Source organism: Ranitomeya imitator, chromosome 1, assembly GCF_032444005.1.
Source record: "Ranitomeya imitator isolate aRanImi1 chromosome 1, aRanImi1.pri, whole genome shotgun sequence".
Classification (NCBI taxonomy): Eukaryota; Metazoa; Chordata; class Amphibia; order Anura; family Dendrobatidae; genus Ranitomeya; species Ranitomeya imitator.
The window spans coordinates 1,058,707,225-1,058,734,538 of record NC_091282.1 but is presented as its reverse complement, the minus strand read 5'-3'; the positions used below and the strand labels follow the sequence as shown (position 1 = coordinate 1,058,734,538).

At 44.6% G+C, this 27,314-nt stretch overlaps 1 protein-coding gene across 25 annotated transcripts in view; it reads right to left on the bottom strand.

Annotated features, from left to right (window-relative positions):
• Positions 1-464: 464 nt before the first annotated feature.
• Positions 465-27,314, bottom strand: part of RAPGEF2 (Rap guanine nucleotide exchange factor 2) — a 253,329-nt gene continuing 226,479 nt past the window's right edge. For 8 of the 25 annotated variants that reach the window (XM_069744146.1, XM_069744157.1, XM_069744144.1 and 5 more), the window contains 15 exons: positions 27,151-27,259; positions 26,676-26,922; positions 24,556-24,713; positions 23,360-23,600; positions 22,572-22,955; positions 14,915-15,126; positions 14,708-14,831; positions 14,001-14,024; positions 12,614-12,837; positions 12,252-12,431; positions 9,407-9,559; positions 8,529-8,745; positions 7,214-7,773; positions 4,860-5,183; positions 465-2,137 (listed from right to left, as the gene is read on the bottom strand). In XM_069744146.1, coding sequence (XP_069600247.1) covers positions 2,112-2,137; positions 4,860-5,183; positions 7,214-7,773; positions 8,529-8,745; positions 9,407-9,559; positions 12,252-12,431; positions 12,614-12,837; positions 14,001-14,024; positions 14,708-14,831; positions 14,915-15,126; positions 22,572-22,955; positions 23,360-23,600; positions 24,556-24,713; positions 26,676-26,922; positions 27,151-27,259 — 3,183 coding nt within the window. In that variant the 3' untranslated portion in view covers positions 465-2,111. The remainder of the gene's footprint in view (positions 2,138-4,859; positions 5,184-7,213; positions 7,774-8,528; positions 8,746-9,406; positions 9,560-12,251; positions 12,432-12,613; positions 12,838-14,000; positions 14,025-14,707; positions 14,832-14,914; positions 15,127-22,571; positions 22,956-23,359; positions 23,601-24,555; positions 24,714-26,675; positions 26,923-27,150; positions 27,260-27,314) is intronic. The other 17 variants (XM_069744150.1, XM_069744143.1, XM_069744148.1 and 14 more) reach the window with 6 other exon arrangements.

Below are 27,314 nucleotides of genomic sequence, written 5' to 3'. Positions count from 1 at the left end.
ATTTTTTTAATCGCATGGAATACACATAATACCTATGACTATGACTTTGCTATGTGGATCCTTCTTTCTCTTTTCCCTTTAATCACACCCAAGCTGCAAACAATCTGTTTCTCCATGTTTTCACAAACTGTTCCTCATGCCTCTCCCCTTCTATAGAATGTAATAGGAGCTGTAACCTGACGCCTCACTGTATTTTGAATTCATCTTGCTTTGACCGATGTGGATGTGCAGTTTTTGTCAGTGTGAATGATGAGCACCTGAGGCACATCAATGGTGTTTAAAGGAAAGTAGTAATAATAAGAGAAGAAAGCCGATTTCTCAGATTAGATACATTACAAAGTGCCTTATATTTGTCTGTACTATTGATTTATGCAAAGTTGGTTGAAGCGACAGTGACCATTTAATTGGCTGTATATGCACGCACATTACTATACCATGAGCCAGTGGAGGAATTAGCCGCCAGGAACTGTTATAATATTTATTTATTCTCCAGCTTCATACAAACTGGATGTAGAAGCATAAACATAGTACATTTCTACCATTTTCAACAAAAATATAACCAATATGTACAATTATTGTATTAAAAATACAAAAGGGATACAGACTCTACCAATGTCTTTCTAAAAGACATACAGGTACAAGTAGTATCAAAAGCATGATGAAATCACCAGTTAGTTGTACATTCTGCACTGGACATCACAGAGCGAACCGAGGTTAGCAGTCCTATAATCTACCGCTATATGATGCTTTGTGCAATGGGAGATCGATCTGGCCTTGTGTCTGCCTCTGTGCAGCAGCTCCATCACCTACAGAAAAAAGCCGGCAAATAAATGCATATTACATGGAAAATTACATAGGCATAACTGACAATGTGATATAGAGGGAAGGTCGACAAAAGCCATGATAACAGCATCGAAGCATTAAATAAAGCACTGTTGTCATCTTCCACAGTGAAAAAAACACTGTCATTTCTTTCCTTGTTTTCTTTAAAGTTGTATACATATATTTATATATGTTAAACCACTGATCAATATGATCAGTTTAGAGAAAAATGGGGAAAAAAAAAAAAAATATAATAATCCAAGATCATAAGTTCCTCACACAGGAGTGTTACTCGGATTGGCAGCCTTCAGGTATCCGGAGTCTGTGCAAAGGGAGAAAGATGGCGATTTCAGTCCTGAAAGTGTAAAATAGCAGCTGTGAGCAGATGGATGCTACCCATGGGCCTTCTCTACAAGGGCAGCGTCCCACAATGACTTCTCATATACGGGAATGGGCCTCATTGCTAGGTGAAGCCTAGATCATGACAATGGTTGTTGAACAGATTGATTTTGGGTTTCTTTTAGATGAAAGGCGAAAAAAAGGCTACCAAATTTGCTCAGTATTAACAACTAGTAGCATTAATTGAATGTCCCAAGCTGCCGTTACTTTAATATAATCCAGTTCTTTTTTTTTTCCAATTAAAAATCTCTATATAAACATAAAAAAATAAGTAATAACTTAGATGTGAAATAATACTGTAAATATCCTGATGTAACAAAGACGCTCCCCCAAGCGGAACGCGTGCCCCTCTCATGACAGCGCGCGGCGCGCGCCGGGGTCAGATTGGAACAGAATTGTAAACCAACTCAATAAACCTGTGTACAGAAACGATTGAAATGCAATCTCAGCTAAAGTTAAAAATGGCTGATAGAAGCACATGACTAGCCAGCCAAACAGGAGGCAAAGGCGAGCCATGGCTAAAAGTTAAAACCAAGAGTTAAAAAAGAAAAAGACACCATCCAGGCATGAAGAAGTGCAATAGAAGTGATTGCTGATGTGGTGACTGACAAATTTGGAATGATACTGTGCAAGATTCAGTCAGCTTCCATCAGATTGCAGCTTCCTGCACAGTTTCTCTCAAGCAGCACAACTCGCAGAGGAGGCAAAGTGCGGCGGTGATGTCTTCACAGTATTTCAAATGCCAGGGGGTAGAACAGAAGGATATTCGATGCCCAGCGCTGCTTGTAAGGCAGAGGAGGAAACTGCTCCACAGGCGCCAATCAGATTGGGCATCCTCTTGTGCTCTCCATTTCTGGTGCCTTATCCTAGAATAGGACGAGGGCCTAACCTCATACAGCCGACACTTGTTCATCATCTGCAAGAGAAAAGAATAAAACTTATATGTATATAAAAACACGCTGCACCTGATCGAGCATTAGGATAAGCCACTAATATGGAAAGTGCCTTAAAATACATAGAAAAAAACACGGAGAAGTCAACTCACAATAAGGGAACACAAAGGGGAAGGCCTTCAAGTCAAAAAATAGATCAACAGGCCACAATGTTAGAGGGAGTAGGAATAGTGGTCCCAAAATATCCTCCATCTTCATGCAAATGGGATTATGTGCCCATAGTATGTTCACGTGAAAAGATCCAGAAAGCATCTGCATATCTTTACTTTTTATGAAAAAGTATACACGGTGACACGTCAGGTGCAGGGCTTTATGGAAGAGGGGGTGAGAATAGCAATATGTCAACGCATTATAAGAATAGAGGACCCACTCAAATGAGCCAGTGGCTGAAAAGGTAGACAACAAAGAAATATAAAAAAAACAAAAGAAGTGACCCTTCCTTGATAAGAACCTTTACAGAGAACCTGTCAGGACAATTTTGTAATGTAAAGACATAGGTGTAGTGGGGCTGATATACAGGTTAAATTCAGATCATTGGGGAAGAAATCCACTTTGTTGTTCTGCTAATTAGATTTTGGGGCACATGGGCTCCACTGTACACTGGGTCTTCTCCTACCTGCGAGAAAAAAAAGGTAGATTCCAGCTCTTTAAAATTCTAAACTTTATTCAAAAGGATTAAAAATAAATTCCAATTAACAATAAATAAGCAACGAGTTTCCAATGCACTCCAGCGTTCTTATCCTTCAGCTCAGACAAAGAACGCCAGAGTGCTTGAAACGCCATTGATTGCTACAAGGAATTCAGATTTAATCTTTTAGAATAAAGTTTGGAATTTTAAAGGGAACCCGTCACCCCGTTTTTTGAGATTGAGCTATAAATACTGTTAAATAGGGCCTGCGCTGTGTGTTCCTATAGTGTATGTAGTGTACCCCGATTCCCCACCTATGCTGAGAAATAACTTACCAAAGTCGCCGTTTTCGCCTGTCAATCAGGCTGGTCAGGTCGGGAGGGCGTGGTGACATCGCTGGTTCTTCCTCAGCTTTACGTTGGTGGCGTAGTGGCGTAGTGGTGAACAAGCAGCGCGCGATCTGCGCTGTAATCCCTTGCATCAGTGGGGGCGGCCATCTTCCTGGGGCCGCGCGTGCGCAGATCGAGTGCTCTGCTGCACGGGGCTTCAGGAAAATGGCCGCGGGATGCCGCGCGTGCGCATTAGAGATCGCGGCGGCCATTTTCCCAAAGCCGAGTTTGCATCTCGGCTTTGGGAAAATGGCCGCCGCGATCTCTAATGCGCACGCGCGGCATCCCGCGGCCATTTTCCTGAAGCCCCGTGCAGCAGAGCACTCGATCTGCGCACGCGCGGCCCCAGGAAGATGGCCGCCCCCACCGATGCAAGGGATTACAGCGCAGATCGCGCGCTGCTTGTTCACCACTACGCCACCAACGTAAAGCTGAGGAAGAACCAGCGATGTCACCACGCCCTCCCGACCTGACCAGCCTGATTGACAGGCGAAAACGGCGACTTTAAGTTATTTCTCAGCATAGGTGGGGAATCGGGGTACACTACATACACTATAGGAACACACAGCGCAGGCCCTATTTAACAGTATTTATAGCTCAATCTCAAAAAACGGGGTGACAGGTTCCCTTTAAGGAGCAAAAATCTATAATGTTTTCTGTGGATCTACTCGTTTGATCATAACATATTCCTCTGCTCCTGCACGCCTTCAGTCTTATAGGTGAGCTGGTTCCACTGCTGCTCTCATACTTCGCCCCTCCGTCCAATTCCCCAGCCCCTCCGTCCAATTCCCCAGCCCCTCCGTCCAATTCCCCAGCCCCTCCGACCTATTCCCCAGCCCCTCCGACCAATTCCCCAGCCCCTCCGACCAATTCCCCAGCCACTCCGACCAATTCCCCAGCCCCTCCGACCAATTCCTTAGTATCTTTCTTCAGAGCACCAAGCCACAATTTTTTGCAGTGATCAAGCATATACACTTCCCCATTGCTTTATCAGTAACTTGCCTCCTCTGAAGAGATTTCACGCAGGAAAGGCCAGTCACCAAAGGTACCACGTTAATCTGTATATCAGCCTCATCACAGCCATGTCTTTACAATAAACAGAATCTGTCAGGGAGACTGTAAAATAGGTCTGCTCATACATGCTGCATGAACCATGGGCAGCATGTATCAGACACTGTACGATTTCAGCCATGCATGTTTGACTCACATGCTGCGGCAGGTCATAGAAAATCGTAATCTAAAAGCAGTCGTGGACCGAGCTGCACGGGAGACTAATTGGAAGGCGGGTTCCCAGAGGCTTCTCCCTGCCGCTGCCCTGGAGTGACCGGGTCCCTCCCCATACCCGCACGCAGGGAGAGAACTGTCACTCACTGGCAGTGGGTGGGGAGAAGTTGTTGTTGACCCACCATTCTGGCTAGCCTGCGGTGCTGCGTTAAAAAAAAAAACACGCTGCTGTGCTTCAGAGTCAAACATACCTGGCAGAAATCACACAGCCAGTGTCCAATACGGCAGCATGTATCAGCAGCCAGGGAATGCAGCGGAGTATATGATATAGACCCCACCTCTATCACGGTTATATACAGACACCATACAGGACTCTGCTCTAGAGCACTGTGGTTCTTTCATAGCTTCAATCCATCAATGACCCAGAAGTAGCTATACACTCACCATCATCCTTTGCTGCTACCCCTTGTGTCTGATATTTGGCAAGCCGTGGATCTGTCTCGTTGGGTTTATGCCATTGTGGCTTGTTAACCGGCTTGTTACAAGGGTGATTATGAGAAGGTGGGGATGTAGCTGGAGCTCCTTCACTGTCGCTCCTTCGGGCCATCATCCTGGAGCGTTGTAGTGCTACGTTGTAATCTGGAGGCTTCCGAGATAATTGTGGGTGTCCATCAGCAAACTCTGCGATGGGGATTCCTACATATCCTGGTGGTGTGGGTGGTGGCTCTCTGTATCGCCCATCCTTCCGTGCTGTGGTAACACAATACACTACCATAAGAGACAATTATTGTCACAAGAGAAACCAAACCAAGGAGATAAAACAAAAGCAAACTCTATACTGCCAAGTGTAAAGTCACCGGGCAATGCCTGCCTGATTTTTCCCTTCTGCAGTGTTGGCGGCTCTACCATTGCACAGCGACCATCCGTACATGTGGAGTCTGGGGTAACCGAAAATCAAGCTCCTGTTCCCCTACAATCTCCAGCTGTTATTCAGTCACTCAGAGTGTCCTGTAGTTCTGATAACTAAGGTCGGTTTATACAGACACAATATGATTGACGATCGGTAAACTTTTACTGATCAGCGGTTATTTAAATGTCTGCTTACACAGGCAGAGGCAAAGCGATCGATGCGCACGGAGGGATCTACGCTACATGGCTCAGGGCACACAGACTGCCATTACTGCCTGTTTATACATCAACATTATTGTGAAACGAGGGTTTCTAACAATGCTTGTTCATAAATATCTTGTAGTGTAAATGCTCCTTAAATCGCTGCCATATAGAATTGTATTTCTCTAGAAGTTCTTGAGCACACAGCATCCTAGGGACGGATACATCCGCTCCGCTTTCTCTGCTTCTTTTCCCTCCAGTAGCATTTCTGTGCATACGTACTCCATTATCTACGTGGCTGATGAGAAGACTGTCCCCTAGGGCACGTCGGGGGGCCAGGCAGCTTTCAGAGTGGTTTTATGTGAAGGGATCCCCTGTGCCATGGTACCTAGTGGGTGTTGATAATAGGCTGAGCTTCACCCCTGTTTTTGCCCTCAATAGGTAAAGTTTTCAATTGAGATTCTTAATTGTTATGTCCAACTCTTCATTTTAGAGATCAGAAGACGACTATATGAATAAACAGCCCCCCACCCCTTAATTGTAGCATATACTAATTGAGGAGGATGTGATACTTTGTGGTCATTGTTTGTCCCCTTGTTTATGGGGTGCTATAATATATCAATCGCCTTTTATAAAGCGTATTTACCAGTTGAACCCGCGCCGGTCTTTGTGTACTTGTAAGATATACTTGCAATATACTGCAGCCCGGTATACAAAGGCTGGTGAGACGCACCGGAGCAGCGCTGGGACAGCGAGGATCCAACAGGTAAGGAATGCTTCTTTTATGACTTTATCACATCACAGGCAAGCAGTCGGGGCCCCGAGCCATAATCAGAGTTACACTCCTGTCCCTGCTTGCCCATACAGCTACTCATATGTGGGTGAACCAGCTCGGCACATGCAGGTCAGTCCAGCGAGACATAGCTTCCCATGTAGTCCGGCCTCGTTCGCTCTGCTGGGTGTGACTGGCACGTTCCACCCTGCCCACCTCCGGATAGGCGGGATATGGCAACACTATGCCTTCCTGGGCAGGGACAGTGTGGTGATAAACGCAGGGAAGGTTTATCCAGCTTGTGGATGCCCAGAGGAATGAAGCTGTTCACATCTGAAGGTCGCCGTGCCAGGCTAGTCTGGGAGAAGTTGCACATAAAGTGGTGTTTTGTGGACATAAGTTTAGGAAATCAGGGACGGCGATACCAGATCATGGCTCTAAATCATTATGGGTGCAGTATGGGGGGACGCTTGGGCAACCTGACAGGTTTCCCTTCACTCTATTTTTTTCTAAACCCCTTTCCTTCCTCTGAGTATAAGACATGGGCCCCTGGCATGACAATATGTGCCAATTACCCAAATGCTGCACTTTACAAGGTGCTGCTGGTGAGGAGACCTGTAAGTCATGCCTTTCTATCTGGGCCATCATTGACTAACTGGATATACAGTGATGCAATTATGACTGTGCGCGGTCATATTATTAATTTTTCTTAAGAAGCCTTTTGGTTTGTTTTTTTTCTTGCATAACTTGTTTTTACACTGCAAGTATATTTGGGAATCATCACTGGTTAGACAATACGAATTTCCCTGCTCATCTGGAACAATCAGTTCACTTATCTGGTTATATAGCATATTAATAATACTTGGCATCACAACATTTCCCAGCAGATGGAAGTAGTAAGATAACTTGTTCTTACCAATAAGACCTTTTGATGAAGACGCTGTTACGGCTATGTGTGTGGGCACTGGTGGAGTCTTTGCTTCCTCGGCCATCCCGGATGTTAGGCTACTGGTTTCTGCATCAAGTGAAACATCTTTTCCACCTCTTCTCTTAATGGTGCCAGTGTCGCCCTCAGAGTCCTCACCCCAGTAGCCAGTGGATGATGCCCAGCTTGCTCTGGACTGTGCTTGATCTAAAGCCTCTCTTCCCTGATTGTGTCTGCCATACTTTGTGCTACGATCAGGAAAATTAACCTGGTCTAGGTGAGTCCCTGGTGGCCAGAAACCTGCTCCATCCGGTGTGCCATCATACTGAACATGACCAAACTGAAGAGTCTCCCAGCTCCTCTGGTGCGGAATAGTCTGTATATTGTCATGAGAGCCACTAGAGCAAGATGTCCAACTACCACGTCCACTGTCCGCAGCATCCAGCGATGCCCGGTCACCCTGGTCCTGGGAGAGCTCCTCCATGCTGGGAGAGGACAGAACCGTAGCTGCAGCGTATAAGCCTCTACTCTCTGCCAAATGTGTGTAAGGACTAGAACCAGAGAGAAAAAGAAGTCTTGTTACTCGGCATGAAGAACACATCACTAACAAAGCAGTTGTTTGGATTTCACAACACAATGAAATCGTATTCTAAGATATATTAGTGTTCAAGACCATTAGGAAAGGAAAACTACCCTGTTTATACACGCACATTAATAATTATGGCCTCCATTTTCTGAGGGATCCAGGCAGACCTCGCTGACTTGAGTTTCATCACGGTTTTATTATTGACAGCTTGAAAGATGATGCAAGCTGCGCCATGCTCGATGTCAGAAATACCTTAAAAAGGATGCTTAAGAAGACATGGATGACCTCAGTCTATGATAGATAACTGATAGCAGATCCGTGGGGCATGATACCCGGCACTCCCACCAATCACTTATTAGCAGAAGTGCAGTGTGTACAGCGCCAGAACAGCTCTGTACGCTGTGTAGTGGCCGTTCTCCGGTACGGCAGCTCCGCTCCCATTCAGTATTTTATATCAGACCCTGTAGACAGTATATCAAGGGGCCACAGCTCCAGATGTTAAGTGGTTAATAGTGATGCCAGCTGTCAAACCCCACTGATCTGATATCGATGACCTATTCTAAAAACTAGTCATAAATGTCGCAGTCCTGGACAAGCCCTTTAATCGAATGATATACAAGTGATCCAAGGGGTGAAACTGCTGTAGGTCTGGACAACCGACAATAAGTCAGCTTAATTCAAGGAGGTGGTGGTGTTAGTGATGCACTACGAGAGACCTACCCTATGCAGGGGTCCACGTCCATCATGGCTCTCCTGTCAGGCCGCACCACACCTAGATTAGCGTCCACAATGCTCACTGAATGCCTCTGCCGTCGATCATCATGCAGGTGCATGCCGTCAAATGAGGAATTGCTAACAATGCTGGAGCGGGAAGAGATCTCGCTGTGCCCAGAGTCGGAGAAGTTATCCACAGTGCCACTGGCTGCCAAAGTGTAACCTGCAAAGCAAATTATTAACAAATGAACCAGATCGTCGCCTGCTGGGCCCACTGTGCACTGGCAATACTAGCTCTATTCACACTACAGAGAACAATCAGACTGGTAGCAAAGTGGCACCAAGTCATGAAGTGGTTAATCATCAGGAAGGAGCGCTGAGCTAACAGTGTTAGGGAGGGGGTAAATATCTGATAAAGAAGTCACTGTGCTTAGTTAGGGCCCGGGTTCTCCTCTGTGTTACTAGGAGAGGCTACACATCGGTGCTAACGTCCGGCCTACATACACATTGGTGCTAACGTCCGGCCTACGTAGACATCAGTGCTAACGGCCGGCCTACATACACATTGGTGCTAACGGCTGGCCTACGTACACATCGGTGCTAACGGCCGGCCTACGTACACATCGGTGCTAACGGCTGGCCTACATACACATCGGTGCTAACGGCTGGCCTACATACACATCGGTGCTAACGGCCGGCCTACGTACACATCGGTGCTAACGGACGGCCTACATACACATCGGTGCTAATGGTTGGCCTACATACACATCGGTGCTAACGGCCGGCCTACGTACACATCGGTGCTAACGGTTGGCCTACATACACATCGGTGCTAATGGCAGGCCTACGCATAGCACGGTTTGGTGGACATCTGGCCGTAGTACCTTTTCTAGGAGAGCTCTGAGGAGATGTGGGTGGAGAAGAGAGCTGTGATGAAGCATTCGATAGCGTGTCATCTGCCCCCTTCTTGTGGCGCTCTAAGCTTCCTTCTTCTGATAACGAAAGAATTTTCTTTAACGCTTGTGGTGAGTTGATGCCTTTTAGAGAGGACATATATCAGTATGAAAGAACCTGATCTAAGGGTATGGAGGTGAGGGTCTGTAACTGAAACGTTACAATGAAGTCTACATTTCTACTTTTCTTTACATTTGGTCACACTGAGGATATACAGGGGATATTTCATAGGTAATGCTACAAAGTCGGCCTTTGCTTGGGATCCCCTCTCTTGTTCAGACCTGGAGGACACGTCCAGGTATTCCATAGACGGATATTTGTGTAAATGGCTGGCATGTAATGTTACATTTCCCCTTCAGCAGATGTGGCCTCACCTGCTGATTAAACTGGATCATTGGAGATCAGAAAACATGGGCTGAAACTGTGCAATTAACCCATGAAAGGGTTATTCCTACGATAGCCAGTCATCCCCTATCCAGACACTCTGGAACCCATTCATTGTTTATCGGACTGACAAAATTTGCAGAGAGTTGAATTATTTTCTCCAGCGGTTCCATAGATAATGAATGGAATTGAAGTCGAGATACCTGCACCTCTGCTCCATTCAAAACAGCTGTGCTGGGACACTTCCAGGGCCTTCAGAGCCCCTATGTAGGGATCGTTGGGGGGGTGGAAGGTGGCTGTCACAGTGGTTGGAGCCCCAGCGATCAGTGAATTATCCCCTACAGAGAGTAAATTATTCCCTATCTTGGGTATAACCGTTTAAATCTACAATCCAGGACTCCTTACCTACCAGTAGAAAAAAGCATCTTGTCCATAGAGCAGCCCAACTATTGCGAGGCACAGAGTCTATTCTGTATGCCTTTAATTAATTTATAAAAATAAAAAAAGAACTCCCCCTATACAGTTAGGTCCATATATATTTGGACAGAGACAACATTTTTCTAATTTTGGTTATAGACCTTACCACAATGAATTTTAAACAAAACAGTTCAGATGCAGTTGAAGTTCAGACTTTCAGCTTTCATTTGAGGGTATCCACATTAAAATTGGATCAAGGGTTTAGGAGTTTCAGCTCCTTAACATGTGCCACCCTGTTTTTAAAGGGACCAAAAGTAATTGGACAGATTCAATAATTTTAAATAAAATGTTCATTTTTAGTACTTGGTTGAAAACCCTTTGTTGGCAATGACTGCCTGAAGTCTTGAACTCATGGACATCACCAGACTCTGTGTTTCCTCTTTATTGATGCTCTGCCAGGCCTTCACTACAGTGGTTTTCAGTTGCTATTTGTTTGTGGGCCTTTCTGTCTGAAGTTTAGTCTTTAACAAGTGAAATGCTGCTCAATTGAGTTAAGATCAGATGACTGACTTGGCCATTCAAGAATATTCCACTTCTTTGCTTTAATAAACTCCTGGGTTGCTTTGGCTTTATGTTTTGGGTCATTGTCCATCTGTAGTATGAAATGACGACCAATAAGTTTGGCTGCATGTGGCTGGATCTGAGCACACAGTATGTCTCTGAATACCTCAGAATTCATTCGGCTGCTTCTGTCCTGTGTCACATCATCAATTAACACTAGTGACACAGTGCCACTGGCAGCCATGCATGCCCAAGCCATCACACTGCCTCCGCCATGTTTTACAGATGATGTGGTATGCTTTGGATCATGAGCTGTACCACGCCTTCACCATACTTTTCTCTTTCCATCATTCTGGTAGAGGTTGATCTTGGTTTCATCTGTCCAAAGAATGTTCTTCCAGAACTGTGCTGGCTTTTTTAGATGTTTTTTTAACAAAGTCCAGTCTAGCCTTGTTATTCTTGATGCCTATGAGTGGCTTGCACCGTGCAGTGAACCCTCTGTATTTACTTTCATGCAGTCTTCTCTTTATGGTAGATTTGGATATTGATACGCCGCCCTCCTGGAGAGTGTTGTTCACTTGGTTGGCTGTTGTGAAGGGGTTTCTCTTCACCATGGAGATTATTCTGCGATCATCCACCACTGTTGTCTCCCGTGGGCGCCCAGGTCTTTTTGCATTGATGAGTTCACCAGTGCTTTCTTTCTTTCTCAGAATGTACCAAATTGTAGATTTTGCCACTCCTAATATTGTAGCAATGTCTCGGATGAGTTTTTTCTGTTTTCGCAGCTTAAGGATGGCTTGTTTCACCTATACGGAGAGCTCCTTTGACCTCATGTTTACTTCACAACAAAACCTTCCAAATGCAAGCACCACACCTCAAATCAACTCCAGGCCTTTTATCTGCTTAATTGAGAATGACATAACAAAGGGATTGCCCACACCTGTCCATGAAATAGCCTTGGAGTCAATTGTCCAATTACTTTTGGTCCCTTTAAAAAAAGGGCGGCACATGTTAAGGAGCTGAAACTCCTAAACCCTTCATCCAATTTTAATGTGGATACCCTCAAATGAAAGCTGAAAGTCTGTACTTCAACTGCATCTGAATTGTTTTGTTTAAAATTCATTGTGGTAATGTCTATAACCAAAATTAGAAAAATGTTGTCTCTGTCCAAATATATATGGACCTAACTGTATATCCTAAAACTCTCAGAAGTTTAATTACTACATGGAATGCAAATTGAATCTCCAACACTAATTACCCTTGTGAGTTCTTTTTTTCTGATGTTGGCAGGGGTTGGCACCCCACTTATGTTCTCCACCTACAGAGTGCCTTCAACTTTTCAATACTTTACTTGGCTTAAACGAACAGCCACCAACTATGAGTCTATTAAAAGTGGTAAATAATTTCACTAACCGAAGGGAGGAAGATCCTTGACTGGCACCTTCTTCCTAGATGGATAGAGGGACACAGCAGGCACCTGCAATGCCTGATTTGGCTTTAACGTTGGCTGCTGCTTCTGCTGTGTTGCTGCTCGTGGTGCGACTGGTGACGTGTCAGATTTCCCTGATCTCTTGTCACAAGGGGTTTTTGGCACTTGAAAAAAAAGGAAAGTTAAAAAACTAGTCAAAATAAAGTTTATAAAAACATTAGACCTAAAATCAGTACAATCAGGAACGTTCTATAATGATTGCAGCCCTTCACTGCACACATCTAAGACTAATAGTCCAAGGGCTTACAACGACTTCCACCTGAGCAGATGGTGGCGTGTTGCTTACATGTATTTGTTGCTGGCTCACACTGCACCGACAGCGTCTGCAGATTCTCTTCATCCATCTCAAGATCCAGATCGGACAAGTACTGCTTCACTTTGCGAGCCATCTGTGCATCCTCGTACAGCTTCTTGGCATTGAGGAAAGAGCTGCGTCTAACTCGCTTTTTGTGACCTCCGGTCTGTGCCACGTCGAGGACAGTGGCATTGGTGCTACCCTGACTGAGCGACCTGGAAACAGAAGACCATTCACAATGAAATAATGGAGTCATCCCATGACATGATGGAGAAAAATGTAGTCATGCAAGGGAAATATGAGGGGATTTATGCTCAACATGCCTCATTCCAGTAAGTAAAGCTGGTATAGAAACAAATAACTAGTCAAACACTAGGAAAAAACTACATGCTATGCAAAATATTTCACCTAAACATTACACACAGATTAAAGCTACAGCAATGGGCTCAAGTAACCTGATCCCAACCTATCTGGACGATGTAAAGCTGCAGCTTGGGCCTTAGCCATCAACTATATCATTAACGGGAACAAGCTCATGCTGAGAACACTGGCCGTTTTACTGCAGTTACTGGTGGCGAGTGATGGAGACTATTACGGGGTTAGCTACACGTTCTGTGGTCAGTAACGTAGTGGGTTAGTGTATGAAGCGGTCCAGGTTGATGACCATGCACTATGGACCTTACGGAGGAGGATGAAGCCGTCACTATGAGTTACCTTCTGCATCTGGAGTCACTTACCAAGCCCCGAGAACAAGTGTGACTAACAATACACTAGTACTTTTTGTGGTGGGCTGGTTAACTATGCGTGTGTGAGTAGGTATATGGCAAGTGAGGAAGGCTGGGTCCTGTCTGCTCGGACACAACTGCTTATAAACCTGTACACTGTGCCCCAGTCCGGCAGCCACAATATAGCTCGTCTGTTCCAGCGCAAGAACCAAACGGGACAACTGATCTGCTGGATGCCGGAAACTATTGTCACATAATTATGGGATCAGTTATGGCATTCCCTACTATGAAGCCAAAGGGGTAAACAAAAGAACAAATGACCCAATAAAATGGAAACAAGGATCAATCAGATGATCAGCACGTTTGATGAAGATGTCCCGCTGCCATGGCTGACAGCAAATGCAGTGTCGCATCTGAAGAAGCATTTCTAGGCCACGTGTACAGGATTCATTTGTATATCATAATGCAGAAACTGTCATTTTGTTTCTTGTGATGGACCCACTAACCCTAGATCAGCTCAGTAAATCATTAGTCCGCTGGCAAGAGGGTTAAAAGGTAACACAAAGCGGAAAAGCGCAAGAAAGGAAATAATGCGAATGGAAAGGATGGAAATAATATGTGGCAGTGGGCAACAAGGGCACCAACAAACTCACCCCAAACTTCTCCACTTCTTCTTCCTGCAAGTGAGAGCCATGGAGGGAGAAGCAAGTGTATAGAAAGAAACAGGGAGAAAGAAAGATCACAAGCTCAGAAAGAAAGGCCCAGACCACAGGACGAGACACACGGGCAGCCAACAGACACTTCCAAATGGCACACACAGGAGAGCATTACCAGGTGGGGTCTAAGACCTCCAAGTCCCCAAACACAGAGTGTTATATTGTTAGATCTAATAATTTATATTCATATTCAGGCCTTGAGACCCCACGGATCACTCAAAAAAAAGTTCTGAAACGCGCAGTATTATCACAAAGAAGTGCCCAACTCCTGCAGGAGCTCACGTGCAGAGCCGTGTATGGGGCCAAGAAAGTCTGCAGCACCCGGTCATGCAGGAGCCAAGTACTTCTGCCTGGGTAGCTGCGTGTGTCAGAACTTTTTTTTTTTTTTAACAGATCGGTTGGGACTCAGGACCTGGACCCCCACTGATTAACAGCACGATCAGTGGGGGAGAGGATAAAGTGTAAAAATAAATTCTAGGTATACTTTATTTTGAACAGACTCAGAAATGCCTCCATGAATCTGCTAGGAATAGTTCTTCATTTTTTATATTCAGTTTAAAATCCTAAAACTAATGAGCATTGTGCCACCAGAGCAGTACATTTATTAGAATTTTCAAGCAGAAGAATAAAAAACATAAGCGCACCTCGTACGGAACATCAGGGCAGGGTCCATGTTCACGGAGGCCATTCGGCCAACATGCCGAATTTCTTTTGCAATCATCCTTAGTTTCTCAAAGTTTACCAATCCTTCGACTTTTGAGTCATTGCCTGGAAGGAAAAAAAAGATTTGTTTTCAGGATTCCTGTAAGTGTTTATAATTAATACATATTGAAATGTAATAATCTGATCACCTTCATGTAGGAAAGTGAGGTCTTTCTTAATAACAGGAAACAGAGGGATGATGGGCGGCTGGAGGTTCTGGCTGTTTAGTACATTCCGATATTTCGCCATGTTCCTTGATGGGTCAAAGAGGTCTTGTAGATCTTGAAAAAGTTTTTCATATTTACTAGGGAGTTTTTCCCATGTTGTTCTTAGTCTTGACACTGGAGCCAAATTTAAGCCACTGGAATAGAATGAGTAACAATAATAGATATATTCTGGATGTTCTACATTCACACACCTACAGAAAGTAGGTACAATAATGGTACCTGCATTGGCCAAGCATCAACGGACCTATCACAGCCTATGTACAGGAAAGTACACACAGTAAATTTACTTTTCTTAGAGATGTTTCATCAGTCTGACTTATTGTTTTTGTGAGTGTATATACTGTATATACAGTACAGCACAAAAGTTTGGACACACCTCATTTAAAGATTTTTCTGTATTTTCATGACTATGCAAATTGTACATTCACACTGAAGGCATCAAAACTATGAATTAACAAATGTGGAATTATATACTTAACAAAAGTGAAACAACTGAAATTATGTCTTATATTCTAGGTTCTTCAAAGTAGCCACCTTTTGCTTTGATGACTGATTTGCACACTCTTCGCATTCTCTTGATGAGCTTCAAGAGGTCGTCACCACGAATGGTTTTCATTTCACAGGTGTGCCCTGTCAGGTTTAATAAGTTCTATTTTTTGCCTTATAAATGGGGTTGGGACCATCAGTTGCGTTGTGCAGACGTCTGGTGGATACACAGCTGATAGTCCTACTGAAGAGACTATTAGAATTTACAGTGCCTACAAGTAGTATTCAACCCCCTGCAGATTTAGCAGGTTTACACATTTGGAATTAACTTGGCATTGTGACATTTGGACTGTAGATCAGCCTGGAAGTGTGAAATGCACTGCAGCAAAAAAGAATGTTATTTATTTTTTTTTTTAAATTGTGAAAAGTCTTTTCAGAGGGTCATTTATTATTCAACCCCTCAACCCACCAGAATTCTGTTTGGTTCCCCTAAAGTATTAAGAAGTAGTTCAGGCACAAAGAACAATGAGCTTCACATGTTTGGATTAATTATCTCTTTTTCCAGCCTTTTCTAACTATTTAAGACCCTCCCCAAACTTGTGAACAGCACTCATACATGGTCAACATGGGAAAGACAAAGGAGCATTCCAAGGCCATCAGAGACAAGATCGTGGAGGGTCACAAGGCTGGCAAGGGGTACAAAACCCTTTCCAAGGAGTTGGGTCTACCTGTCTCCACTGTTGGGAGCATCATCCGGAAGTGGAAGGCTCATGGAACTACTGTTAGCCTTCCACGGCCTGGACAGCCTTTGAAAGTTTCTTCCCGTGCCGAGGCCAGGCTTGTCCGAAGAGTCAAGGCTAACCCAAGGACAACAAGGAAGGAGCTCCGGGAAGATCTCATGGCAGTGGGGACATTGGTTTCAGTCAATACCATAAGTAACGTACTCCACCGCAATGGTCTCCGTTCCAGACGAGCCCGTAAGGTACCTTTACTTTCAAAGCGTCATGTCAAGGCTCGTCTACAGTTTGCTTATGATCACTTGGAGGACTCAGACTGACTGGTTCAAGGTTCTCTGGTCTGATGAGACCAAGATCGAGATCTTTGGTGCCAAACACACACGTGACGTTTGGAGACTGGATGGCACTGCATACGACCCCAAGAATACCATCCCTACAGTCAAGCATGGTGGTGGCAGCATCATGCTGTGGGGCTATTTCTCAGCCAAGGGGCCTGGCCATCTGGTCCGCATCCATTGGAAGATGGATAGCACGGCCTACCTGGAGATTTTGGCCAAGAACCTCCGCTCCTCCATCAAGGATCTTAAGATGGGTCGTCATTTCATCTTCCAACAAGACAACGACCCAAAGCACACAGCCAAGAAAACCAAGGCCTGGTTCAAGAGGCAAAAAATCAAGGTGTTGCAGTGGCCTAGTCAGTCTCCTGACCTTAACCCAATTGAAAACTTGTGGAAGGAGCTCAAGATTAAAGTCCACATGAGACACCCAAAGAACCTAGATAACTTGGAGAAGATCTGCATAGAGGAGTGGGCCAAGATAACTCCAGAGACTTGTGCCGGCCTGATCAGGTCTTATAAAAGACGATTATTAGCTGTAATTGCAAACAAAGGTTATTCCACAAAATATTAAACCTAGCGGTTGAATAATAATTGACCCACACTTTTATGTTTAAAATTTATAAAAATTTAACTGAGCAACAAAACTTTTTGGTTTGTAAGATTTATGCATCTGTTAATAAATCCTGCTCTTGTTTGAAGGCTCTAACGTATTTGCATCTTATTAAACCTGCTAAATCTGCAGGGGGTTGAATACTACTTGTAGGCACTGTATATTATGGCAAGAAAAAATCAGCTAAGTAAAGAATAACGAGTGGCCATCATTACTTTAAGAAATGAAGATCAGTCAGTCTGAAAAATTGGGAAAACTTTGAAAGTATCCCCAGGTGCAGTTGCAAAAAACCATCAAGCACTACAAAGAAACTGGCTTACATGAGGACCGCCCCAGGAAAGGAAGGCCAAGAGTCACCTCTGCTTCTGAGGATAAGTTTATCCGAGTCACCACCCTCAGAAATCGAAGGTTAACAGCAGCTCAGATTAAAAATCAGGTCAATGCCACACAGAGTTCTAGCAGCAGACACATATCTACAACAACTGTTAAGAGGAGACTTTGTGCAGCAGGCCTTCATGGGAAAATAGCTGCTAGGAAACCACTGCTAAGGACAGGCAACAAACAGAAGAGACTTGTTTGGGCTAAAGAACACAAGGAATGGACATTAGACCAGTGGAAATCTGTGCTTTGGTCTGATGAGTCCAAATTTGAGATCTTTGGTTCCAACCACCGTGTCTTTGCACGACGCAGAAAAGGTGAACGGATGAACTCTACATGCGGTTCTCACCGTGAAGCATGGAGGAGGTGGTGTGATGGTGTGGGGGTGCTTTGCTGGTGACACTGTAGGGGATTTATTCAAAATTGAAGGCATACTGAACCAGCATGGCTACCACAGCATCTTGCAGAGGCAAGCTATTCCATCCGGTTTGCGTTTAGTTGGACCATCATTTATTTTTCAACAGGACAATGACCAAAAAATACACCTCCAGGCTGTGTAAGGGCTATTTGACCAAAAAGGAGAGTGATGGGGTGCTACACCAGATGACCTGGCCTCCACAGTCACCAGACCTAAACCCAATCGAGATGGTTTGGGGTGAGTTGGACCGCAGAGTGAAGGCAAAATGGCCAACAAGTGCTAAGCATCTCTGGGAACTCCAAGATTGTTGGAAGACCATTCCCGGTGACTACCTCTTGAAGCTCATCAAGAGAATGCCAAGAGTGTGCAAAGCAGTCAGCAAAGCAAAAGGTGGCTACTTTGAAGAACCTAGCATATAAGACATAATTTCAGCTGTTTCACGCTTTTTTGTTAAGTATATAATTCCACATGTGTTAATTCATAGTTTTGATGCCTTCAGTGTGAATTTACCATTTTCATAGTCATGAAAATACAGAAAAATCTTTAAATGAGAAGGTGTGTCCAAACTTTTGGTCTGTACTGTATGTATGTATGTATGTATGTATGTATGTATGTATTGTGAAGTAGGGGGGGAGAAGGCAAGCTTGATCGTCAACTACACTGTGTGCAGAATTATTAGGCAAGTTGTATGTTAGAGGACTATTTTTATGATTGATCAACAACTATGTTCTCAATCAACCCAAAAGACTCATTAATATCACAGCTTAATATTTTTGGAAGTTAGAGTGTTTTTTTTTTTTAGATTTGGCTATCTTAGGAGGATATCTGTTTGTGCAGGTAACTATTACTGTGCAGAATTATTAGGCAACTTAATAAAAACCAAATATATTCCCATCTCACTTGTTTATTTTCACCAGGTAAAACAATATAACTGCATAAAATTTAGAAACATTTCTGACATGCAAAAACAAAACCCCCCTAAATTAGTGACCAATATAGCCACCTTTCTTTATGATGACACAACAGCCTTCCATCCATAGATTCTGTCAGTTGCTTGATCTGTTTACGATCAACATTGCGTGCAGCAGCCACCACAGCCTTCCAGACACTGTTCCGAGAGGTGTAATGTTTTCCCTCCCTCTAGATCTCACATTTTATGAGGGACCACAGGTTCTCTATGGGGTTCAGATCAGGTGAACAAGGGGGCCATGCCATTATTTTTTCTTCTTTGAGACCTTTACTGGCCAGCCACACTGTGGAGTAGTTGGAGGCATGTGATGGAGCATTGTCCTGAATGAAAATCATGTTTTTCTTGAACTATACTGACTTCCTCCTGTACCACTGCTTGAAGAAGTTATCTTCCAGAAACTGGCAGTAGGTCTGGGAGTTGAGCTTTACTCCATCCTCAACCCGAAAAGGCCCCACAAGTTCATCTTTGATGATACCAGCCCATACCAGTACCCCACCTCCACCTTGCTGGCCTCTGAGTCAGAGTGGAGCTCTCTGCGCTTTACTGATCCAGCCTCTGGCCCATCACGAGTCACTCTCATATCATCAGTCCATAAAACCTTTGAAAAGTCAGTCTTAAGATATTTCTTAGCCCAGTCTTGACGTTTTATCTTATGTTTCTATTTCAAAGGTGGTCGTTTTTCAGCCTTCCTTACCTTGGCCATGTCCCTGAGTATCGCACACCTTGTGCTTTTTGTTACTCCACTAACGTTGCAGATCTGAAATATGGCAAAACTGGTGGCAAATGGCATCTTGGCAACTTCACGCTTGATTTTCCTCAATTCATAGGCAGTTATTTTGCGCCTTTTTTGCCCAACACGCTTCTTGAGACCCTGTTGGCTATTTGCCACGAAACACTTGATTGTTCGGTTATCACGCTTCAAAAGTTTGGCAATTTCAAGACTGCTGCATCCCTCTGCAAATCTCTCTTCTGACCCATTTTTCCAAAGGAAATTAAGTTGCCTAATAATTAAGCTCACCTTATATAGGTGTATATATTGATGTCATTAGACAACACCCCTCCTCATTACAGAGATGCACATCACATGATTTCCTTAATTGGTAGTTGGCTCTCAAGCCTGAACAGCTTGGAGTAGGACAACATGTATAAAAAGTATCATGTGATCAAAATACAACTTGCCTAATAATTCTGCACACAGTGTATAGTCAAAAATGGAGCCATGTTATCTACAGTGTATAGGCTGTACTCACCATCGAAATCTTGCCTATGACGATAATGACACTGCTGAAAATGCCTCTGTACAGGCTCTGAAGATTGGAGGACTTATGTATATGTACATATATATACTAGATGGTGGCCCGATTCTAACGCATCGGGTAGTCTAGAATATGCATGTCTACGTAGTATATTGCCCAGCCATGTAGTATATAGCAGAGCCACGTAGTATATTGCCCAGTCACATAGTATACAGCACAGCCACGTAGTATATTGCCCAGTCACGTAGTATATTGCCCAGTCACGTAGTATATTGCCCAGCCACGTAGTATATTGCCCAGCCACGTAGTATATTGCCCAGCCACATAGTATATTGGCCAGCACAGAGCCACGTAGTATAGAGACTTAAAAAAAAAAACATATACTTACCTTCCGAAGGCCCGTTGGAAGTCCTGCCATACTTACCGTCCGCCGCCTTTGTCGCTCCTCGCCACACTCCCCGGACCGCTCCATTGCAAGCAGCAGCTTCCGCTCCCGTCCCAGCGCTGGTGTGAGCAGGACCTATGATGACGTCGCGGTCACATGACCGTGACGTCACGGCAGGTCCTTGTCGCACACCAGCGCTGGGACGGGAGCGGAAGTTGCCGCTTGCAACGGAGCGGTCCGGGAAGCGTGGCGAGGAGCGGGAAAGGCGGTGGAGGGTGAGTATAGCAGGTTTTTTTTTTATTATTATTATTTTTAACATGACCTATTTTTACTATTGATGCCGCATAGGCGAGTGAGTGCAGGGGAGTAGGGGAGGGACTAATCGAACTGTGGCCGTCGCTGATTGGTCGCGGCAGCCATGACAGGCAGCTGCCGAGACCAATCAGCGAACAAATAACCGTGACAGAAGGACAGACAGACAGACGGAAGTGACCCTTAGGCAATTATATATATAGATATACACACACACACACACACACACACACACACATATACACGGTGTGGGAATTAAGTATTTGATCCCTTGCTGATTTTGTAAGTTTGCCACTATCACTGCAGCCCTCCACCAGTCGGGCCTTTATGGCAGAGTGGCCCAACGGAAGCCTCTCCTCAGTGCAAGACATATGAAATCCCGCATAGAGTTTGCTAAAAAAAACACATGAAGGACTCACAGACTATGAGAAAGAAGATTCTCTGGTCTGATGAGATGAAGATAGAGCTTTTAGGTGATAATTCTAAGTGTTATGTGTGAAGAAAACCAGGCACTGCTCATCACCTGCCCAAAACAATCCCGACAGTGAAACATGGTGGTGGCAGCATCATGCTAGGGGTGTGTTTTTCAACTGCATTGACAGAATGACTAGTTGTCATTGAAGGAAACATGAATGCGGCCAAGTACAGAGATATCCTGGATGAAAACCTCTTCCAGAGGGCTCTGGACCTCAGACTTGGCCGAAGGTTCACCTTCCAACAAGACAATGACCCTAAGCACACAGCTAAAATAACAAAGGAGTGGCTTCAGAACAACTCTGTGACCATTCTTGACTGGCCCAGCCAGAGCCATGACCTAAACCCAATTGAGCATCTCTGGAGAGACGTGAAAATGGCTGTCCACCAAGGTTTACCATCCAACCTGACGGAACTGGAGAGGATCTGCAAGGAATAATGGCAGAGGATCCCCAAATCCAGGTGTGAAAAATTTCTTGCATCATTCCCAAGAAGACTCATGGCTGTACTAGCTCAAAAGGTGCTTCTACTCAATACTGAGCAAAGGGTCTGAATACTTATGACCATGTGATATTTCAGTTTTTCTTTTTTAATAAATTTTCAAAAATTACTACATTTCTGTTTTTTTTTAGTCAAGATGGGGTGCTGAGTGTACATTAATGAGAAAAAAAATGAACTTTTCTGAATTTACCAAATGGCTGAAAAGAAACAAAGAGTGAAAAATTTAAAGGGGTCTGAATACTTTCCATACCCATTGTATGTATGTATGTATGTATGTATGTATGTATGTATGTATGTATGTATGTATATATATATATATCATTCAATTCAAAGAAGCTTTATTGGCAGGACCAAATAAGCATTAGTTTTGCCAAACCACGTGTACAGTGGGGAATAGGGAGTAGGGACTGTAGGAATGATGGATGGGGCACAGGGTGGGGGCTAAGGAAGTCCATGGCAAATCATCTTTACACACACACATATGGACGTCCATTGCATATCATGTATATACACACAGACACACACACATACAGATACATAAGTAGCTGGTAAAAAAATAAATCACATAACCGGATTTGAACAATAGGCAATTTTGTGCTAAGTTGCCTTTAAGACACAAACATGGCAACCCTTCTCTTGTTACAAGCTGTAGAAAGCCCAGGAGGACGCTGCACATCTTATTACCCATCACGGACATTAAGCCATTCTTCTTACCTAATAATTGCAAACATGGAGTTGAAGTTCTTGCACTCTCTACAGTGCAGTGCGATCTTGATAAAATGTTTGATGATCTTCATTCTCTTAAGCTGGTTAGTCTCTCTTAAAATTTCAGAAGCCACCCAAAAAGTTTCTTGGTTAATCACGTCTTCAAAGTTCTTGAGGTTGACGCAACCAGTTTTCGACTTGAGCTTGAAAAGGTCATCAATGTACTCTGTTGGCTCAATGTTCCGGAAAAGCTCAAAGTTCCTCATTGACAGCTGCGTTGCCACCTCAATAGTACTTAACTGAAGCAAAGAAATCTGACTTTCCCTCAGCAAGTCCTGAGCGTCTTCGTCTGAACACAGCGTTTCGGTCTCCATGTTGTTTTTAAGGTAATACCTGGAAAAAAAGAAACTGGGTGAGCTGCAAATTTTAGAAGAGGCTGAGTGGACTGGACGTCCAAAGAAACAGCACATTAACAACTCTAAATATAAAGGCATGCGAAAGAAAAAAATGAAAACATTTTTTTTAAAAGCTTATACATACACACAACACATTCAAACACACGTGCAATCAATGTTGCAATGGTAACTTTTAGACAGCAGATGGCAGCATGCCCTCAGCGTTCCAGCTCTGCAGTAGGATTACATCACCATCCGGATAATCTGATGATGGCGATTCGGGGCTGAGGGCGGATGCAGAAAATCTAACAGGTTCAGCATCAACTCAGAGAAAAAACCAGCAGGCATCCTACACAAAACATGCAGTGCTGATGGGATTAGATGCCACAGATCCAACCATACCTGCCACTCAGCTGGATTCTGTCGGCTAGCTTAGACAGCTGGTCTGGGAGTCGCCTCTGCTTGATGACCCCTTCAGGAGTGACAGATACCTCACACAGGGAGTAGGAATCCGGGACCGCAGTCAGGGCAAACTCCCTGATAGCCTGGACTACTACTTCCTTTGCCGTGGTGTCTTTGCTTATCATTATATAGCGGCTTTGCTGGTCGGCCTTAAATACTCGCAGAACTTGATCAGGGAGATCTAGGGGAAGGGGAAAAAGAATGTAAAAGAACAGTACTATTTAGGTGATAATCTTAAAAAGACATATATTAAGTGTAATAACAAAAATTGTTCAATAATTTTTATGTGGTGTTAATCTGAGCTTTATTTGAAGAATGAAAAAAGAAGTGTGGGGGAAAAAGTGCTTCCATGATTTAACCACTAGATGGCAATAGAGTTACCTACTGCAAATCTCAGGAGACAAGACCTATCACATAGCAAAAAGACTAGCCTCTCCCATGGCGGCAATGGCAGCACAAAGAAAGCAACCAGGTGCAGACACTTACACCAGAAAGGAGGCACTATGGTCTCAAGATGTCTTACACTGAAAGCCGGGTAATAGGACATAGCATCCTTCTAGAAAAGAGCACGATACTGACATACTAGGTACAAGGCTGAATTCAGACGTCCATGCGTCAGGGTACGGACCACGATGTAGAGACCGGCGGCAATTCTGCCGACCTGACATATGCCTCTGAGACAGTCCGGTCATGGGACCCGCGAGGTGTCACACTCGGGGCGTCTGAATTCCGCCTTAGTATTGCACAGCCCTTGCAGTAAGTCATAGGTGTGAAAACGTATTATCCCGGCGTGCTCCAGAGACCCCGCAAGGATCAGCCCCCCTCTACAGGGCTTGCAATTAATCTAAGGCAAAATCTACACGTGTGAACTATGAATTCTGTTGCACAGTCACTACATAACATAGAAAGGAAACGTCAGACAGCCAACCGCACACGTCTGTCCTGCCTTCATTTATCTAATCTTTCCATCAGTCCGTGTATTATTTCCTATGACGAACGCTCTCATTAAACCGGCTAAAAATAGTCTAAAATGTGGAAAAATAAACATTGGGAATAATCCGCCAGCTGCTGCCATCAGCACACGTAGTGAGAACAGAGCGCCATCTCCAGGAGGTCCGCAGGGCGAGCGCTCCCACCTGGGGTGGTGGTGAAGTCCAGGATGCGGTGATGAGACTGCAGTAAGTCGGGGTTGCTGGATGACAGGGTCCCGCTGACGGGGAGCGTGGCCGGCATGTGCTTGCTTTGCCTGAGGCCGACAATGCTGTCATCTTGAGACTGCCCGATTCCAATGTCACTAAGAAACAAAGAGACAGCAGATGTAAGTGCCACATCTCAGAGAGAAGGACGAGAACGCGGTAAGATGGAGACACGAGCTATGGAGAGCCCATCAATCCTCAGCCACATAGCGTCCTATGAAAACCAAGTGTGGGTGGGAAGAAGAGCCATGTGCCTAACAAACGAGGGTCCAGCCAACACTGGTTCTATCCTTAGGAAAGGCCATCAATACCTTATTGATGAGGACATCCGGCACCAATGATTACAGATGTTACCGGCACTGGCCAGAAGTTCTCAGATGCTCCCAGAAAACACAGCGCCGTCATGTCTATAGTGGCTGCGGCCGGGTACTGCAGATTCACCCCCTATATAGATGAATAAAGCAGGATCTGCAGTACCAGGCTGCGGCCACTACAGAAATGAGGAATCCAAGATTAAGCAGCTGATCGGCGGGGCTGACCCCCCACAAGCAGATACTGATGGCCTATCCCAAGAAAAGACCATCAATGAAAAGCAGTGGCTGACCTCTTTAGGGGAGGATACACAGAGTGCATGCTTGAGGCAGATTTTCATTCAGACAATCCACAGTGTAACCATGCCCAGCAAGTGTGGATTTTAATGCAGAAAATCATCGGTAAATCCACAGCTCGGGCAGGCTTCCTAAAGCCAACATGTAATTGGCTACTCACACTAGTGGTACGGCTAATTAAGCCCCGGTGTGGTAGCGATCTGCCATTCCAGCGTAGATAACAAGCATTGCAGCCACATACAGACCAGCCTGACATTACGCTGGGGGCACATACACACCGAGTGCACCGGCACGCCCACAAAGCACGTTAATCTTTTATTTCGGAGCACTTGTACAAAGGATTACTACAAATCAGGTCTCGATTTTTCGTTGTACAAATGTCCCCGCAGGTTGGGTGAACAGAGACACACACGGGAGTAATGTCACCCACAAGGCGTAAGACTCACTCAGATAGTGTTTAGCAGAAAGTGTCAGTGACCCCCAAGAGGTAAATGTATCGGCCCCCGACACTGCTGAGAGACCTACAGAGCCTGCAGAGTGGGAACTTCTCCATATCTATTTGGACAGACGTAGGACAACGGAGCTCGGAGCTCAGTGACCAAGGACATGTGTGATCACACGCTCTGACTACGTGGGTGGGTGCCAGGGATTGGGGAGCTAGGTGTTCTTGGTGCTGCTCTCCTGATACAACGTTCATGCTGTAACTGCATAATGTGTACTGAGTGCAAACACAGGAGTCATAGAGTCTGGAAAGACATTGCTAAATCCTACTGATTCATTCCTTTAAGAGAAATATCTTCCGACTACACAGACCTTAAACCTAGAGACTGGGAGCGGCCATTCCCGTCCCCAGTACTGAAAGCCTGTCCGCAGTACAAACGACGCTTATGACTTCAGGGCTCTAAGAAGCAAGAACTAAAAGGGGTGCGCTCTACAATTGGGGGCTCTCAGCCTATATACTACTGTCAGTCAAGCAGAACACTGGAGACTTCGGATTATGTAACAGATGAGTGACGGCCTGCACAGGAGTGAAACCGAGGGATCACCAGTAACACAATGCCTGTGATGAAGGGCAGCAGTAATGCACCCAGTAATGTGGGCGATACGGAGCCGTCAGTAGGAGAATATTAATAGCGCTACTATCACTTGAATCGCTGTCCTCTTATTCATCGTATAATCTGTCCTCCTTGTGCCGCTCTCAGACTTCGTGTGTGATAAGTGTACACAGTGTCTATACATTACCAGAACCTGCTGTTACTACACAGATAGCTGCCAATCATGGACTTTAGTGGACTACATCTTGCTGTCCAACTCAGGTAGGTGAAAACTGCCGAAAATTATACCAGAGTACTGAGCGTATGCTAAAGCGCTATGTGAACACAGCCTAAGTGACGCTTCTATCAGGCAACTATTCTTAATAAGAACAATGTAAGGGTCAGGAGGGCTTCTTACTTGTAAGGCTTCTGGGGCAGAATGCTGATCCGGGTTTTATCGAGAATCTTCTTCAGCTTGTTCCTCCCGCCTACAGTATTGGCTTTACCTTTCTTGCTGACTTTTTCAAGTCCAATCACTTGTTCAACGTCAACTGCGAGATCAGGAATAGAGAACCGACTGGCCTTCTTGATATCTCCGATTTTGGGTAAATGCGGGGCGCTATTTCTCTTTTCTTCCAACATTCTTGCTAGAAGCTCTTTAAAGACTGGAGAAAATAAGACACCAGGAAAGATGTATGAGCAAAAATGGAGCAGCAGTCTCAATGTGAGGGTCTCAGAGATACAAGAGGGTCAGCTTCATAGATCATATGTAGATCGTATATTCATGATCACATGTAAGAAAGCTTAGGATTGCAGTGTGCATTGCTCTGCTTTTCCTAAAAAGTCCCTTTATACAATTGATTTGCTGCCTGTAATGAATGAAGCCCACTTACCAAACAGATTGGTTTTCACAGTGATTGACAAGTGAGTGTTATTCTTCAGGATTTCCATAGCCTTTGGGAGCTGAATGTTTTCAAAGTTCTGACCGTTCACCTCCAATATCTGCAAGTAAAGGGCAAGTAACCCGGCGTGATTAATAATCCAGGCGGTGACATTT